General features: G+C 30.5%; 2 protein-coding genes and 1 long non-coding RNA gene across 3 annotated transcripts; 2 read left to right on the top strand and 1 right to left on the bottom strand.

Annotated features, from left to right (window-relative positions):
• Positions 1-2,082: 2,082 nt before the first annotated feature.
• On the bottom strand, positions 2,083-5,238 carry LOC107912448 (uncharacterized). The gene is made up of 2 exons (XR_001688165.2): positions 4,271-5,238; positions 2,083-2,785 (listed from the first exon to the last, which is right to left on the bottom strand). It is a non-coding gene; the product is annotated as an uncharacterized lncRNA (long non-coding RNA).
• A 175-nt stretch (positions 5,239-5,413) lies between these two features.
• Positions 5,414-8,219, top strand: LOC107928402 (26S proteasome non-ATPase regulatory subunit 8 homolog A). Its single transcript, XM_016859626.2, has 6 exons — positions 5,414-5,626; positions 5,914-5,992; positions 6,568-6,670; positions 7,193-7,456; positions 7,638-7,749; positions 7,853-8,219. Exons 1-6 carry the CDS (start codon positions 5,522-5,524, stop codon positions 7,991-7,993), a joined length of 804 nt encoding a protein of 267 aa, XP_016715115.1. The 5' UTR covers positions 5,414-5,521; the 3' UTR covers positions 7,994-8,219.
• Positions 8,220-12,825: 4,606 nt separating this feature from the next.
• LOC107928307 (uncharacterized) lies at positions 12,826-16,288 on the top strand. The gene is made up of 3 exons (XM_016859500.2): positions 12,826-13,038; positions 13,139-13,341; positions 15,890-16,288. The coding sequence occupies exons 1-3, from the start codon at positions 12,943-12,945 to the stop codon at positions 16,194-16,196; spliced, it is 606 nt and encodes a 201-aa protein (XP_016714989.1). The 5' UTR covers positions 12,826-12,942; the 3' UTR covers positions 16,197-16,288.
• The last annotated feature ends 2,374 nt before the right edge of the window (positions 16,289-18,662 follow it).

The following is an 18,662-nucleotide window of genomic DNA, read 5'->3' as shown; positions in this document are numbered from 1 at the left end:
TCTTGAGTAATTTTTTTTATTATGCCTATTTGTTTTCTTAATATGTTTAAAATTTGTTTTATATAAAAAAATAATTTATTTCAAATTAAATACGGGCCTAAAAAGTTTACCTATAATTTTATATCGACTCGACTTATGATTAAATCTATTTTAATTAAATGAATGAATAAGTTATTTTTAAATACATGGGTAGAAAATTTTATATAGATCCAAATTCGAAATGACGATTTTTTAAACTTTGAATCAGCTTTATTTTAAAGTTTATTTTTCCATGTTTTATGAATTTGGACATTTATTTTAATTATTATGTATTAGACATTTGATTTCATTTAAAAAAACATTTGATTAGATTAATGGTATGTGACAATCTTAGATTGTGTCACATACCATATTTTAATAATTGGATCGATGATTGAACAAGTTAGATCATTAGTTTTTGATTCAATCAGTTCAATCGGTCCGACTGTCGGACCAACAATAATTAAATAAATAATTAAAAATTCATAAAAAAATTAAAAAATTATGAAACTAATTTAACTTGTTCAACTGTCGATTTTTATCTCGGTTTCGATTTTTACCAATTTCAAGCAATTTTCTAGTTAATCAGTTGAACCCCTTTGTTCGAACCGTTATATTGACCTTGTTCCAGTAACATTGATCACATCATCAAATCTTGATAGAATCTAAGTTCAGGGATAAAAATGGATCTAGTTTTCAAGTTCAAGAACTAAAGCAGACAAAAAAAGCACAAGTATCAAAGTAAATTTAGTTGTCAAGTTTAGTGGCAATAAATTATATTATCTCATTTATTTAACATTATTTTTTAAATAATTTACCTTTAAATTTTTAAAAATTACATTTATCAAACAAACTAATCATATTCCATACTTAATTTTAAGAAATATATCAAACAATTTTTATAACTTGAATTCAATGTTTAATTTTCAATACATAAATTTTCAATACATAAGTTTTCGAGTTTATCAAACAACACTTAGTTTGCCTGTGTTGTAAAAATTTGATTCTACACATTGTGATTTTGCTCGCATATGTGCTTGTACTTGTAAATTTTTAAAAAAAAAATAAAAAATTTACAATTCATATTTCAAACTGAATCGGATATAAATAATTTTATACAATATTAATAATTTATATAGACTCAATTAGAACTTAGGCTTAGTTTGGATGGGCGGTGTGTTTAGCTCCGGTGAGGTTAAAAACAGCGGTGGCGGTGAGATTAGGTACTGTAGCGGTGAGATTGGATAATGTAGCAGTGAGATTAGAAATAGCAGTGGAGTGTGTGTTTGGATTCAAACGCAGCTGTAGCGGTGAGGTGAGAATAGAAAATGACTTTTAAGGACATTAGATTAAAAATGATATATCATAGAAGTTTTTAAAATTATTTAAAAATTAAAAATTAAAAAATTATTATTAAATATAATTTAATAAAAATATATAATTTAATAAAATATATTGAATTTACAAAAATTCAATCACAGCTTAAAAATTACATGAAAATAACAACTTAATTATTATTTTTTAAAACAAAAAAAGTTTGCTTAAATAATTCAATTAAATTATTATCTCCTGAATAAAAAACAAATCATTCCTCTATGAAACAGGGAAACGAAGCAAAAAGAGAGTTACGATCTTCCTAAATTTCACTTTCAATGAAGTTGAACTAAATTTAGGGTCCGTTTGATTGCTAGTAAAATGTTTTTCGTAAAATGATTTCTGGAAAATGTTTTACTTTTCTGTAAAATGATTTACCAGAAAATATTTTATGGTGTTTGTTTGAATCTGTGTAAAATATTTTCTGCTGTTTGGCAGATTTCCTGAAAATATTTTCCGGAAAAGTTTTTTTTACATATATTAATATATATTAATAATTTTTTATATTTTAAATTATTTTTACATATATTGCAATGGTTTATTTATAATAATACTCAATTATTAAGCTACAATATTAATCGTTAAATTGAAAAAAACTAATATCAAATAAATTATTTGTAATTGTGTTAAAAAAACTAGTATTGAATAATTATAAATTGCTTCGAAACCACAATGAGTACTAGAAATTAATAATATTATCCAAATACATAATTAGTAGTACACCACATAGTAACAACATTGTCCAAGTGCATAATATACCTTAAAAAGGAACATGCTTCGAAAGTAGCATCTAAATTTGAACTACTGTGAATTGTTAAACACAGGTCCAAAGTCGTAACAAACTACTTCATTGTCTCACCATAAGCCCCAAGTCGTTTTCATTGTCTATTACACAAGAACCACTTACTGGTGTAGCACACGTATTTTCCGAGGAATGATGAAGGTCCAATGGGTAAGTGTAGTTTTGCTGCGAAACAAGACTGCCATCGGGTGAAAAACTGGCTGTCGAAGAAGAATTCTGCATACTGGACGATGAATCAAGGGTGCAGTATCGCTCCAGGTTAGGAACTGAATGTTGCACACTATTGCTGCCATCATCAGAACCTGACTGGTATGGCTCTAAGCTCTGGTTGGGAGGCCAACAATAGGACTCCAGCTCTTGCACGGGCCAATCAATGCACTTGCCTGTAATTTTATGTTTCTAAGACGTTTGCATTGCAGAAGTTTCTTTTATTTAATTCTACGAGTCAAAAGACAACAACAGAGCACTGCAAAACCTTTCTGCGTATTTAACCGATATCACTGTTATTATGAATAAGTTAAATCACCCAACAATTTCCAACAACTGCTGCTTGGCACGAATAACACATCAAAGAGAAGAATCGGATGAATTCTGCATAGAAGGTCAACAAAAGGCATTAGCTGTATTTTATGATGGAGAAATCAAGTAACACCAGCTTTTCTTTTATATCAGATGAAATCAAACAAGAAAAAAGATGCACCAAATGGAAAGGAAAAGGAGTTCAAATCTTCTTAATCCGACTAATGATGATGACAACAAAACGGTACATAGCATAAAACAGGAAAGATCCTACATGTGTTAATAACCTAACACGTCTGCCATGCATAAGATGGACACCAGTACAAGTTTTCAGCCCCTAGAGTAAAAATATAGATTGATTTCATGCGTAACATAGCTGGCAAAGAAGATTGTATGAATGAAATAGTAGGCAGGCAGGATGATGCAAGATATATAAAAAATTTTATTTCATCTTCAGGTAAAATATGTTTCATAAACAAATATCAGCAAGGAATTAACATGAAAAAGGTTTATATAGGAACTTGAAAGGGAAAGAAAAAGCAGCTCATTCATTAAAAGGACAGAAAGCATCTAATAGATTCATGCAGCTAAAGCTTTTACAGTAAAACAAAGAAAAAAAATTACAGAATCAAACCAGCGCTATGCTGCTAACATAGAACTAAAAGTTGTAAGTGAAATTAAAAGAACATGAAGTTTTTCTGCAATGAAACAAAACAAACATTCATTATTTAATATGAAACTACGAAATTGTTTTATATTTCCCTAAAAGAGTGAAGATTTCAAGGATAAAAACATAAAAGGCAGGGTTTAAAGAAGAAAAGACAATTACTTTCAAACATGCATGAACATAAAGATTATACCTTTTACAACAACATACATGTTATCTCAAAGAAAACTTGGTACTAAAAATTCAGCTAAAAAAAACTCATTTCAGACCTCAAATGCATTCAATTTGCATCATATATAAGAAGAAAAATAAATACCGAGAAACAAAGCAACAAACCATGAAACTCGGTGACTTGGGAAAACAAAATCACCCCCCAAAACCAGAAAAAAACCTTTAACAAAGACCCTAGTTAATTTTAAGTAATAAAAGAAATGGATTGAATACTGATATCCCATACCTTATTTTGATTCTACTTCTAAACTAAAAGTTTTGGTGCTAAGTTGTGAGAATAACACTTCATCATCCATTGACACCTGAGCAACAGGAACATCAACACCACCGCTCTCTTCCTCATTCGCCATTGAATTCTCCAAGCTATCCAAATCATCATCATCTTTGTTAGCCACATAAATTTTGTACCTTTCACTAGCCCCACCATTATTTTCACCACCCAATTCAATTCCCTCATCTGGGTTTCCATCTAAAGGCCTATCCTTCTCTGAACCAGTCTCGAACTCCTCATTACCACTCAAAAAACCCTCTTCAGAACCCCCTAACTCACTGTTATTCTCATAATTATAGACACTACTCCCGCCAACAGTACTTGCAGTTTCAAGTTCATATTTAGAATCAGAATCAAGAGTTAAAAGGAGCTCGAATAAGTAAAGAACCTGTTGAAGATGATGGGGTCTCTGTTTCTGGCATTGTTGTTGAGTCCATGGCTGCTAAAAGAGATAATGAATCTGGGTTCGGGATCAACATCGGAGACAACGAAGGAGATCGCAAGCTTCGGCCATCTGATTTTTCCCTCTCCGGTGACGTTAAAGTTGAAGACGACGAGGGAGATCGTACATTTCCATTGGACGCATTGGGAAGTCGTGGCGAATCAGCTGAAATCCTCCCTGGAGTTGAAGAAGGTTGAAGAAGAGAAAGGAGAAATGGAAAATGTCTTACGGTAGAGAAATGGGTAAGACAATTTCCAAAAAAAAGCTTTGGATTTTACCCGTGTTTGTAAAATATTTTCCTATGGAATTCATTTTCCACAAATCAAACACCAAAAATTTCAGAAAATGTTTTCCGGAAAACATTTTACACCAATCAAACGGACCCTTAGTTACTAAATTCATCATTCTACATACCTTTTAAGCAGAAACAAAAAAAATCATATATCTATCTATAAACTTATTGTGTAAGCGAGCAAACAGAGGTTACAGAGCAAACCAAGGGGAAGGGGAAAGGGAAGGGGAAGGAGAAAGGGGAGAAGAAGGGGAACCAAAGATCAGAAGAAACAAAAGAGGAAAAGAAACAAAAGAAATAATATGGGTAAAAGAGGAAAAGAAAAAGCAACTGGAGTTGCTAAATTTTTACCGGACCAACAATCTCCAGTTAATTTGGGGATGACCAGCGCGGTGGAGGCTGCTTCTCACCGGACTGGCATGCTGAACCAAAGGGCTGATCAGTGCGGTTGCTGCCATTTCCCCCCCCCCCCCCCAATCGCACCTCACTGGTATGCAATGACAAACCAAAGGAGCCCTTAGACTTGTACAAGGATTGCGACCCAACTTGGACCATATAAAAATATATAAAATATCAAATTTTTTTAATTTTAAATAGTAAAACGATTTTTTTTGACTGGTCTGACCATCTTGAAAAGAGAGCTAGACTTGAAATTTTATTGGAACTGGGCCTTAGGCGATGAGCCCTTTAATTCGAACCCTTCCTTAAAAAACCACAGCCCGACCCAATCTGATCAGCCCAATTCCAACCGACAGGACCGGTTTAGGTAAAACCGGAAAAGAAAAAGAAAAAGTCGAGCTCCATATTATTATTTTTTTTTGCCTTATATATATTATGTAAGTGAAAAATAAAAAAGGAATTTTCCATTGTTTCGGCAACACGAAAGCTTGCGAGAGAGAGAAAAAATGGATCCACAGCTAACTGAAGTGTCGCAGATGTTCGAGCGATTCAAAGCTGCATTCATTAGAAAAGATTTCGATTCATGCGCCAATCTCCTTTCTCAACTCAAGGTTTTTAATTTGTTTTGAACTTGTTCAAACCCTAATGCATTCTCTCTTTTCGGGCTAAAATTCTAGGGCTCTTATTCGTCTCGAGATGATGGATCCCGTATTGTAGATGGTTAGTTTATTTGGATGGTTGATTTTGTTTAGGGTTTAGGGATTTTAGGGGTTTTGTTGTGTTTTTATTGTTTTCGATATTTGAATTAGCTGCTGTGTTTGAGTTTGGGAAATTGGATCGATGAAATTGATGGGTTTGAAATGTTGCTCAAGTGATTTTGGGTTTTTTATTATTGCAGGTTTTGCTGACAAAGTTTAGGAGCCTTCCTCCGCTATTTGAAAACACCCCTAATGCGGTTAACGAATTGCTCTTAGCAAGTAATTCTTATGACTCAGTTCATTGTTTTGCTTTCTCATTTTTATTTTATTTCTATGTTGGTCCATCAAGCACTAGCTTTCACATATTTTGAAGGATTCTATATGAAAATACCTCAGCACTTATACATATTGTAACTTACTAGATGTAGCTTTGTTCCGTAGTGAGGACATATCTCAAATATGATTAGGAACATGCAAGGTTGGTTCATTTTTTGGGATCAGTAAGCTTCTTTTCTTTTGCGTGCCTTCGGTTGTAGTTAAATCTATGTTACTAGGACTCGGATGTTAATGTTGAATTTTCTGATGTGGGTATGTTGAATTTTCTTCCAAGTTTTTTCATGTATTCAGAGAGTTATTGGAGGGTTATATCCTCATACCCATGTTTGGAATTGTGTTAGACATGGATATATCAAGAAAAAATGAAGAGTGGGAGCAACAGTTAAACATTTGAGCATGTTGCAGCTTCTATATGAAGTTATTTTTAACCCATTTAAGAAATTGAATCTCTGGTTGTCTGAAAATTATCAATTATCAGTTCTTTAATTGTTGCTTTTTTTTTTCACTGACAATTTCAGGGGAAATTTACGAACATGCTGTTGTCCTTAGTGTTAAGATTGAGGATCAAGATGCCTTTGAGAGGGACTTTTTCCAGTTGAAGCCCTATTATACAGATGCTGGGTTAGTTGCTTGTCTTTTTAGGGTTATGCTTAAGGTTTTTTGCTCTGTAGTTTGGAAATTATGTCTATTACCTTTGCTTTGCTGTTGTGCTGTATATCTAATTTTCTTTCTGGGTCTAGTTTTTTGTTCTCGATATAATTTCCTCCCCTTTCTCTCTAGCTGTTAAGATAGATGAATAGATAAGAGGTGCATCCTATAAAGCTCTGCATAACCATTAGTAAAATATGGATATCGATTCTTCTAATTCGAAAATCAAGTTACAAGTGTTTTTTTTTGGTGTGTATATATATGTTGTAAGACTTTTAATACATAAAGAAATTAAAATGGATTTTGTGTCTTGTATGAGTGTGATGGTATTGGATTTGTTTTAACTCTTGGCCTATGAACAAATTGTCTTAAGGAAACTTCCACTCCTTTCAATGTGTGTACTCTTATGTGCGAATAAATTTCTTATGTAGAAGCCTCTATTATTCAGATTAAGGAAATGATGGTAATTATTTTTCTTTTTTCCTGATGGAGCAGTAGCCGTCTTCCACCATCCCAGCAAGAGTACCTGATTCTAGGTCTTAATCTCTTGAGACTTCTTGTCCAGAACAGAATTGCTGAGTTCCATACTGAACTGGAACTGCTTTCGGCCACTGCCCTGGAGAATCCTTGCATCAAGCATGCCGTGGAGCTGGAGCAATCCTTCATGGAAGGGGCTTACAATCGTGTCTTGAGTGCTAGACAAAATGCTCCTCATGAAACTTATGTTTATTTCATGGATCTCTTGGCAAAAACAGTGAGGTAAGCAATTGTATTTCATGTGACAATTTTCTGGGGGATAACAATATTAAAGCATGGTAGACTGTCTTTTAAATTATGGTTGTATTTGTGACCATTTTGAATCTAAGATCATTTCAACATCAGTTTCGTAGAATCAGCTCTATGTTGTATTGTTTTTTATTCATAAACGTGTCATTTTCAGAGATGAAATAGCTGGATGCAGTGAGAAGGCATATGATTATCTTTCAATTAACGATGCCCGACAGATGTTGCTTTTCTCATCTGATCAAGAACTTTTGGAATACATCAAAGAGGTAAGCATTCTTGTAAACATCGATAATACCCATTTTCATCAAAAGACATTCAGAAAAAGGAAAAAAACAAAGCTTATTTGGACCTGTATTACATTTGTCGCAGGAGCATCCTGATTGGGAGGTGAAGAATGGATCCGTGTATTTCCAGAAGGCCAAAGACTCTGCACCATGTAAGGAGATCCCATCCCTACAACTGATTAACCAAACTCTTAGCTATGCTAGGGAGTTGGAGCGGATTGTGTAGGCAAGTTGCTATCCAGTGGTTGCTTTTTCTGCTCTTAAAAGAAAATTCATATAACTTGCCATCATTTTGTTGTTGTGGATTTTTACTTTTTACATTCAGTATGCAACTTAAAAAAGTTGTTTCCATTTCATATTTCTAGTTATATACATTAGTAACTTCCAAATTGCTAGAATCTGTGTTAGTTGGATTTCGAAACTAATGTTGGATGTGTTTGAATTTGCGTGCATTTTGGTTTTCAAGTTTTTTCATATATGATGGAGCGACTTGATTTAGATTAGTTAAGTGATCATAATTTATAAATTTATTAATAGTTGAGTTACAGATGTAATTAAAAAAAACTAATAAAAGTCTATTTTAATATTTTTTAGAAAAATATAGTGAATCGAAGCTATAACTCATTTAATTCCAGGGATGAAAAAAATAAATAAATATTTAAGTTTTTTAAATGATTGGTATTTTTAAAAAAGTATCATAATTTTAATTTTTTTCATTTTTAATAAATTTTAGAATTTATATTTTTTTATAATGCCACATCAACAAAAGCATAAATGAGATATCATTAAATGATTGGTATTTTTAAAAAAGTATCATAATTTTAATTTTTTTTATTTTTTTAATTTTTAATAAATTTTAGAATTTATATTTTTTTATAATGCCACATCAACAAAAGCATAAATGAGATATCATTCCATGTCAGCAAAAAAAGTTGACTATTAGTTGACTGACAATTTCCTTTCAAATCAGGCTTGATAAAAATTGAAACAGTAAGATTGACATTGTTAAAAAAATATCGATTAGGAGACTATAAAGATGATAAACGTTAAGGGCAAATTTTATTATTATGCTGATATATTATATATACATGAAAATATACTTTAATTACATTAATGTAAATTTTATATAAAGTTGACAATAATGTTCAATAATTTATTTTAATTATTGTATTATATTTTTTAATGTATTATAAAATATGGTTAAGAAAAAAAAGTTAAAAATTGATTTAAAATATAAAAAAATTGACCCAACATATTAATACACGTTTATACATTTATACAAACTGATATTGATTGAAATTGATTGAAATACATTAAATTAGTGTTATCGTGTCAAATGAGATCAAATTCAATCAACAATATAAATTTACTTTAAAAAATAAGTACGAGTATATACTTAATATATTCATATTCCACACATTGAGATATACGTCTAGTGTATATTTCAATATACCAAAGACTCCTAAAAATATTCAATTCTTGAACGGTAAACTATACATAAGGTTACTAATTTTTTAGTAAATTTATGTTTCATTCACTCAATTTGAAAAAAAAGTTATTAAATGGTCATTAAACTATTTAAAAGTTTCATTTAAGTTACTAGATTGTTAAAATCGTTGTTGTATGACATTCTCTATTTGCAGCACCTATACCAATCGAAAGCTCTCATTTCTTTTCTCTTCTATAGTTTAGTGTTTTTTTCATAAAACAATTTTAAATTTTACGAACTAAAGTCCAATTAGCTTTCTTCTCCCGTATCCAACATCACTCGTCAGATAGACTTGATCTAAGGTATGCTCTTCTACTCATCGATGAGCATTGATCCACGTACCAATTGTCGAATTGTCGCTTGAAGCTCGGTAGTCAGACTATGAAAAAATTTCAACAACCCAGTAGCTTAAATAAAAAACTTTCGAATAGTTTAGCAACATAAATGGAAACTTTTGAATATTTCAATCACTATTTTGTAACTTTTTGAAGTTAAATTACCAAAACATAAACTTACTAATAATTTATTGACCTTGATTATATTTTACTTCAAAATTTTAAATAAAAATATGAAATATATTTTAAAAAATGAAGTTGACCTTGAGCATTCAATATTGGAACCTCATTCAACATGGAATGAAAATATACTTTGTATTATAATATATAAAAAAATGATAGAATGAGTTTAATTTGGAGGTTGTGAATTACAAAGTCAATTATTCATTTCAAAGAGAGTAGGGCAGCTTCATTGCTTGTCATTCCTTTTTGGTTCTATCAGTTTATCCTTTCATGCTTAATACCTTTGTAACATTATCAACCAACTGTCAAGACGAAATTCTATTCTCTTTAGCTTGTGTATTTTTATGGTATTTTTATATTTTATTATAAGGGTGAATGTTTAATAGAATCGAGTGAAAAAAATTTGAGTTAGTAGAGTTAACGGGTTCTATTTTATCATTCTAATTCGATTTGATTTTTTTTTCGAATTGAGTAGAATGAAATGAAATTCGAATTGAGTTGAATCAAATAAAATTATTCGAGTTAAATTAAAGAAAATCAAAGCAACAAAGTTAGAAATCTTGTTAACAATATGGCTAAATTCTAAATACATGAATTGTCATGCCAAAAATTATTTTTAAAAAATAATATTTTAGTAATATTTTTGTTTTAAAAAAAAAGAAAATTTTGAGTCTTTTTAAAATGTTAATGGTCAAATTTATCTAAAAAAATAATAAATATCGAATTGATAAAAAATGTGAAAATTAAAAACTAAAATTATGATTATGCATATAATAAGTTAAATTATTTATTTATTTGTATCGTGTTTGTGTGTATAAAATATATAGTATCTTATAATATTTTAATTAATTATTTTATATTGTATTGAAATATAACAGCTGCAAGAAGCTTCATTGATTGGTCCTTATATTGTTGGAAAATGCTTAATATAAAATATCAGAAAGCTTGTTGTTTCGTTCGCTGAAGAAACCAATGGAATTAATTTGTTGCGTTGGGTTCTTCGTAAATTTTGACCTTAGTTTTGGTCTCCAGTTGAACTTTTTTCTCCACTTAGTTGAAAACTTGAATATTTGAATAAATTAAGTTCATGGAGCGAAAGATATCCAAAGAAGGTAAATCGTATAAGATAAATATGATTAGACTCAAATTCTCGTCACATATCATTTCTCACCCATAAATGTTCTATATATTATGAGATATGTCTTCAATTCCAATCATGAGATATGTCTTCAATTCCAATCATGTATAACGTGTATAGTTCCGACAAAAGAGCTCTCCAAAAGCAAAAGTTTGAAATTTTTTGAGGAGGGCGAATTTCAGTTTATATTTTTTATAAGAGTTAAAATGTAATTTCATTATTCTGATAGTTTATATCATTTTTTTGAGGCCAATATACAATTTTATCACGTACTAATTTAACAGGTCAAAATTGATTTATTTTGTAAGAGATTGGGACACTTGCCAACCACCTTTGCGTTGCCTTAAAGCTCTCACCTTATAAATTTGCCACCTCTTCAAACATTTGAACTTTCAGTAAAGTCAAGAGACAAAATACTTTACCCATAATAATATTTAATATAAATATTTAATGAGTATAAATTCATACTAATATAATCATTTAAAAAAGAATTTGTATTATTTATCTTTTATATTTATATTCATAATTGAATATACATTAAATATAATTATAAAAATATGAGATAACATAATTTGAAACTACTTAGTTACTTACAAACTAATTTATTGTTTTAGTTTTAAGATTTGACTCGTTTTCGCCGGCCAGAAACTTAGGTTAATACCTCATTTTTAAATATAATTTAATAATAAACTAGATTATGGTACTAATACGATGTAAAGTGTAAAATATTTTACCTAAAATATGAATAAAATTTTGGTTCAAATATATTTATAAATTGATGTAAGTTTGGATATTTTTCTGATTTTATTTATAAATTGATTTTTATAAATACTATATAAAATAAAAAAAATTTGTTATTTTATACAAAAAATTTGTATTTTTAGTCATTTTTCAATTGAGTTTGATTCTTAATTAAATTGTGGATTGATGTTAGATCGTTGTTATTGTTATTTGTTATTTAATTTATTTAACCGCTACAAGATCCAGAATTCCATGAGCTTGGGCTTCTGTTGCTGACGTAAAAACATCTCTTTCCTTGTCTTCGGATACAATCCATAAGAGCTTGCCCGTTCTTTGTACCTAAAGCCTTGTGAGGCTTTCGTGAAGTTTCAATAATTTTTCCGCTTCCAGGATAAATTTTCCTGTTTGTGCCTCATGAAAAGAACTAGCAGGTTGATGGATTATTTTATCCTAATGATATAACATAATAAAAGGTTATTCTAACTCATATAATGAAACGAGAAGAGACTCATGGCATCAACTCAATTAGAGACTAAAATATAGAAAACTTATTTGATATACCAGCGGTGAAAATTTTGAACTCCACAAACGAGGTTAAAAAATTCATTATGTATTCGTAGTTGGTATTTTAAAAAATTTAAAACTAAATAATGAGACATATGACAATTTTTCATCTTGTTTGTGTAGTTAAAAAACCTCCACTGCTAATATATCAAATAATAAATTATATATATTATGGCATACCTAAGATGTCGGTGAAAAAAATTATATCAAAATTATATATATATATGTGTGTGTAAAAAAAGCAATTAAACTTTAGTTGAAATGATAAAATTGAGTATTTCAGAATTTTTGTATCTTAAGTTTAAATCAATATTTTTATAGGTTTAAATTAATTTATATGGATTTTCAATAAAAATATAAAAAAATTATTTATAATAATATTTATTTAATTTTGAAAAAAAATTAAATATTTTTAATTGAATTAATTTTTAATTAACTCATATGAAATCAATTTAGTCAAAAATTTAATAATAGTATAGATCAATGCCTTTAAAATATTATTTTACATTAAATAAAATAATTACTTTAATCTAATATATGTTAAGCCAAAAAATCCTATAAATATTGCATAAGGACATCCCAATGAAAGCCACCACACAAACAACAAAGCTTTTGGTTTCAGAATTCAGATATTCCTAGGTAACAGACTTTCTTCTTTTCTTTTTCTCATCAACCAAACAGAAAACCCCAGATTTTTTCCCGGGAAAGTAAAAGAAAGTAAAGAAATGGAGAAAAAAGGAATAATTATATTCTTGGTTGTGATCCTTTTGGGGATAATATCAGCCATTACTGGCTTTGCAGCTGAATCTACAAGGGTTAAGGTAAAATAAAATAAAATTAAAAAAAAGGCATCAAAATTTGTAATTTTTAAGGTTTTCTAATTATGTTTTTCTATATATTGAGGTTTTTTTTTTTTGGCAGACTTCGCAAGTAACGATAGACGATTCCGGTCAATGTGTATATCCAAAGAACTCAGCGCATGCACTTGGCTTAATATCAGCCCTCATGCTTTTGATCGCAAAAATAATAATAAATGTCGCCACCGGTTGTTTTTGTTGCCGGAAAACCGATCCGTCCCGGAGCTCTAACCAGATAAAACCTCTTGTCTTCTATATTGCTTTTTGGTAAATTTCAATTACACTACTTCTAGATTTACTTTTTCTTTCTTGAATTATTTTTAACATGTTATATTATATTTATATAAATATACTAGAGATGTCCATGGTCGGGTGGCCCGCTCGACTTTGGGACCGGCTTGAATAAAGAGGCTTTGTCACGATTAGGTTCGGCCCGAATGTAAATACAATGTTTTTATTTAATTTTAATTATAAGAATATGTAAAGGTTAATATAAAAATAAAATTTATTATTTTATTAATTTTAAATAGTAATAAGTTTCTTTGTTGAGTCGGGTTCGAACTTAGACTTGAAATGTTTTTAAAAATTGAGCCTTAACTCGACTTAATTTGGTCTATGAACATCTCTAGCATGCATACATACGGGCTATTATTATTTACAACGTCAAAGGAAACACAAAAAAATCCACCAGCAAAGTCAAGATGATGACATATATTTATTTATTTATTTATTTTGAATTTTTAAATATAATTCAAAAGACAATTATCATCATCAAAACGCGAATTAAGAAAAATTTTCAATTTCATCGATAAAGTACCTAAAAACAACTATATGTATGTATTGTGTGTTAATGGCACTATACACATGAAAGTATCATCCAATTTTAAATTTGTCATAAATTTCAAAATATTTTAATTGAGTTCTCAAAATATTAGAATCATATCAATTAAATCTTCTTCTTTTTTATCAATCTTGTGATTAGTTTAAGCGTTATGCATGCTCAAATCTGACGTGAAACATTTTATAACATGCGAGTTAAATTGTAAATGTGTGTAATTATTGTATGAACTATTTGGATATGGCAAGCTCTCCTAAATTTTAATGACATTTTTCTAATACTTCAGCGTCAAATTGTTCTCACGATAGGTATACACAGATTTGTAATTTGATCAATGTATTTTTAAAATACTCAAAGACAAATATGAGCAGTCATTTAACACCTAAATTGATAGTTAAGTTGATGGAATGATGTGATTTATACAATATTGATACTTTGAAGACTTAATTAGAATAGTTTAAAGTTTATAATTCAATTCTAAAAGAGACAATAGTTTGGGGATATTTGAAGGAATTATCCCTATAAAAACACAAACTTAAAACATAACCTTGATTAAGTTTGTTGTTATGAGATAGACTCAATCCAAAGTGGAAAAAGAGATAATTATAAATATCTTTATTTCTCTTAACACTTATTTTTTTAGAATTTCCCTTACACTTTTTAAATTAAAAAAATTGTCTATAAAATGGTAATTATAGTGAGAATTTTTATTTTTATTTTATTCCTTTAACAATCTCATTATAGGTTCTGATTATATATACTCTTTTTGACACAATGTCTAGAACTATTCATAATCTCTCCCTAACCCATAAATAGGAGGATAATGCGCTTCAGCGCACTCGAACTCATGTCCTCTTACATTGACAATAATATCCATGCCAATCGAACTAAGATTCAATCGACTATAGTGAAAATTTTTAAAATAAGAACCGCAATGATTTTAACTATTAGATCAAAATAAATGATACTAAGTTTTAGATTTTGTATTAGATCAAAATAAATAAGAACCAAAAGATTCAATAAGCAAATTCTAGCTTCATTGGTATGAGTAAGTTGAGATTATGAAATATATATGATTTAATCCGTTTGTCGTTTTGAATCACACATTTTATAAGGGATAATATTAAGGCTTTAATTGCACGGTGAAAGGAAAAAAAAAGGGGAGATTGAGTGTTGTTGTTTTTATTTTGAAGTAGGTTAATACAAAATTTAAGACTTAAAATCATTTATTTTAATTTAAAGACTAAAATCATTTTAATTCTCATAATTCTCATTTTAAATTATTTTAAAATTTCTCACTATAATTGCAACCATTCTTTTTAATTATTTTCTAATGATTTGAGTTCATGCCAGTTTCTCCTTTCGGGTAAATTAATTAGATGTTTATTTATCAACGAAAAACTTGGTTTATATTTTGAATTTTTTTAATTTATCAATTTTTAATTTTTTTAGAAATAATATTTTAATACATATTTATAAATTATTTTATTAATTTAAATATAAAATATTTTATATTATAAAAATAATAGATTAAATAAGAAAATTTCAATTGAATTCAAATCATTACGTTTTTTTTAATTTATGCATAAACTCAAAGTAATTATTTAAATCACTTTTTGGGTCTGAACTTTTAAACTTTTTTTTTTCAAGTTAATCTCATATATTTCTTTGAAAGTCCTAAAGTTCAAATCTCAATGCGGTAAAAATTGTCAAGTTTAGAAGCTAACTTGGACAAAAAAACATTCAAGCTCATGTAAGAACAATTGCCTAGTTCAGTCCTTCTAGGACTAACTTAGACAAAATAAAAATTTAAATCTTAATGTGAGAATTGTTACTAAATTTTATTCTTAAATAATGATTTAACCCTAAAATAATATATGAATTTAGTAAAATAGTATTGAAGCCAAACCAGTCTATTTCAATTTTCGATTTTCTCGATTTTTACTCAGTTTTTAGCCACAAACATTTTTGATGCAGGATCACATTTGTTATAGCAATCGGTTTACTACTGACCGGTGCTGCGTTCAACGAACGAAATAAAAATGCAATTGTTAGAGACCGCACGTACTATTGCCGTGTTGTCAAGCCCGGGATCTTTGCCGTCGGAGCGATATTAGCTGTTATAAGTTTGATTGCTGGAATATTCTATTATGTAACTCTGAACTCGAAAGGGAATGCATCGTTACCAAATCAAGGTGGCATAGCCATGGCGCAACCTCAGTTCCCACAAGAGAATCCTGGTTTTGTACATGGATATACTTACAGCAAGCAGCAACTCAGTTGATCGGGAAAACACTTGTTTCGGTTTTTTTTTTCCTGGCTTCATCAGTTTGGGAATTCAGCAGGCATTTGGGGTTAAATATCACATTGTTGTACTTGAAAATAACTTTTATTTGAAATTTATACTATTGATTTATTATGGGATATAATTAATTCATATATTTGTTTTGGCATAATGATATATTTAGTCTCAATATTTACATTTTCTGTTAATTTGGCCCTTCACCCTTATTCTTTTATTTTTAGTTAAATTTGACCATTAACATTTCAAAAAAAATTAAATCGTTATTTTTTTAAAACGAAAATGTTGACTAAAAAAAATTAAATTTTTAACGATGTTGGTGTGATGCATCAGCAATTATAGAGGAAGTTAGGATCAACTACCTAAATCTTCATACAACCACTTTAGAACTTACCATGAGCTTAACTGCTCCCTAGCCCCGTATCTCCCGCTTAGTGAGCATCGCTGCAACTCCAATCATCATTGCAAATACCACAATGCTCGAGGACATCGAACTAAGCAATGTGTGCATTTGAAGAATGCCATTGAAACTGCAATCAGAAGGGGCGCTAATTCTTAGCTTAGTACCCCTATCAGGCGAACATGACTCAAGACAGAGAAGTGGGACATCAGGATCATAGGGCAGTGACAGGGGAAAAAACCATTCAGAGGAATTATTGATGTTCTGGTACGAGGAAAGCACATAGAATGGGTTTTGTCAAACTTGAAGTGGAAGGCCCATATGGGAAGTGTTCTATCGATTTCAACTACAATTAAAAAAGCCCAAACCTTCCCATTGGGACCTTAGATTTTCAGAGCGAGACGAAAAGGATATTCTAGATGCGGAAGGTGAAAATCCTTTGGTGGTTTCAGCTAATAACTCATTTTTCCAAGTTAAAAGGATCCTGGTTGATACAAGCAACTCCGTGGATATCCTAACGGCCGAAGCTTTTTACCAGATGAGGCTCAAGGATGTGTAGCTCAAGCTTGCAAGCCCAGTTTCTGGCTTTGCCAACCAACCTATCACAATTAAGGGACCTATTGTCCTTCCGGTGGTACTGGGAGATGGTGAGCACACCACCATATAAATGGTAGATTTCTTAGTGGTTGACCACCTGATGGCCTCTAACGCCATTTCCAGGAGGCCAATCATGAGAATTACAAAGATGGCGGTGGCCACCTTTTGCACGACGGTGAAATTTCCTACTCCCATAGGCGAGGGGTATATGAAAGTTGATCAGAAGGCAGCTCGAAAGTGCCATATTTTCTCCCTGCAGCTCACCGAAAAAGATCGGAACCCTTTGCCTCCCTCTCCGGCTTGTTGCATATTGTACTCCCATCTTATTGCCGGGGTTAATGTAATTGGGAGAGCATAAATTGATTTAGAAGGTCTCGAAGCCTAACTAGAGACTCAACTCCCCAAAACACAACCGATAGAAGCATCAGAGCTCGTCAGTTTGTACCAGGAGGAGCCTTAAAAGGTCACTCAAATTGCCTCGATCCTTTCCCCGAAGAGAAAGAAAGTTTAAATTTCTTGTTAATAGATTGTCGAGACATTTTTTCTTGGACAACAACAGACATGCCAAGGATCCATCGTCAATCATCCAGCACCCCTTTGGAGTGGATTCCAGTGTTCAACCAATGAAGGAAAAGAAGAGGAAACTCTCTGATAAGAAGTTCGCAACCACTAGCGAAGAAATGAAGAAGCTGTTAACTGTAGGTTTCATTTGGGAAGTCACCTATCCATATTGGGTCTCCAACATAGTCATGGTGCCTAAATCTAGAAATTGGTGGCGGATGGGTGTAGACTTCACCCACCTAAACAAAGCATGCCCAAAAGACAGTTCTCGCTCACATCTATAGATCGACTTGTAGACGCTTTCGCAGGCCACCGATATATGAGCTTCATGGACACCTTTTCAGACTATAATAAGATATTTATGGTAGGGGAGGATCAAGAGAAGACATCCTTCATCATCGATTTTTATAAACTTTAGCGGTGCCTAAAAACACTATTTCCTAAATTGATTTTTCCAAAAATTTACCATATTATAAAACACTAAAATAACACTTTTTTAGTTCATCCGTTTTATTGTTCTTCATTAACTTGAAAAACACCTAATATTAAAGACATCAAATATCACTAAAATATGCTAAAATACTAAAAAAAATAACAATTAAAATTAGGGTTAATAATGTAAAAATGGTAAAAATATATATTAAAAATGAAAAATTTTATATGCTCACAAGCCATTCGAGTCAGATATTACTAAGCTTGAGTTCGAATTGATTGATAACTCGAGCTGCTCGAGCTCGACTTGATAATTGCCGAATCGAGTTCGAATTTTTTTGAGTCAAACTCAAGCAACTTGCGAGAACTAGAGTCTCCTTTACACCCCCGAATAATGGAGAGGTAGAGAAAGGTAGGCGAGGAACATACTATTTTCATTAGAGTTAATTGCACCAAAC

The sequence above is a fragment of the Gossypium hirsutum genome, chromosome A08 (genome assembly GCF_007990345.1).
Source record: "Gossypium hirsutum isolate 1008001.06 chromosome A08, Gossypium_hirsutum_v2.1, whole genome shotgun sequence".
NCBI lineage: Eukaryota > Viridiplantae > Streptophyta > Magnoliopsida > Malvales > Malvaceae > Gossypium > Gossypium hirsutum.
This window is presented reverse-complemented; position numbering and strand designations above follow the sequence as displayed.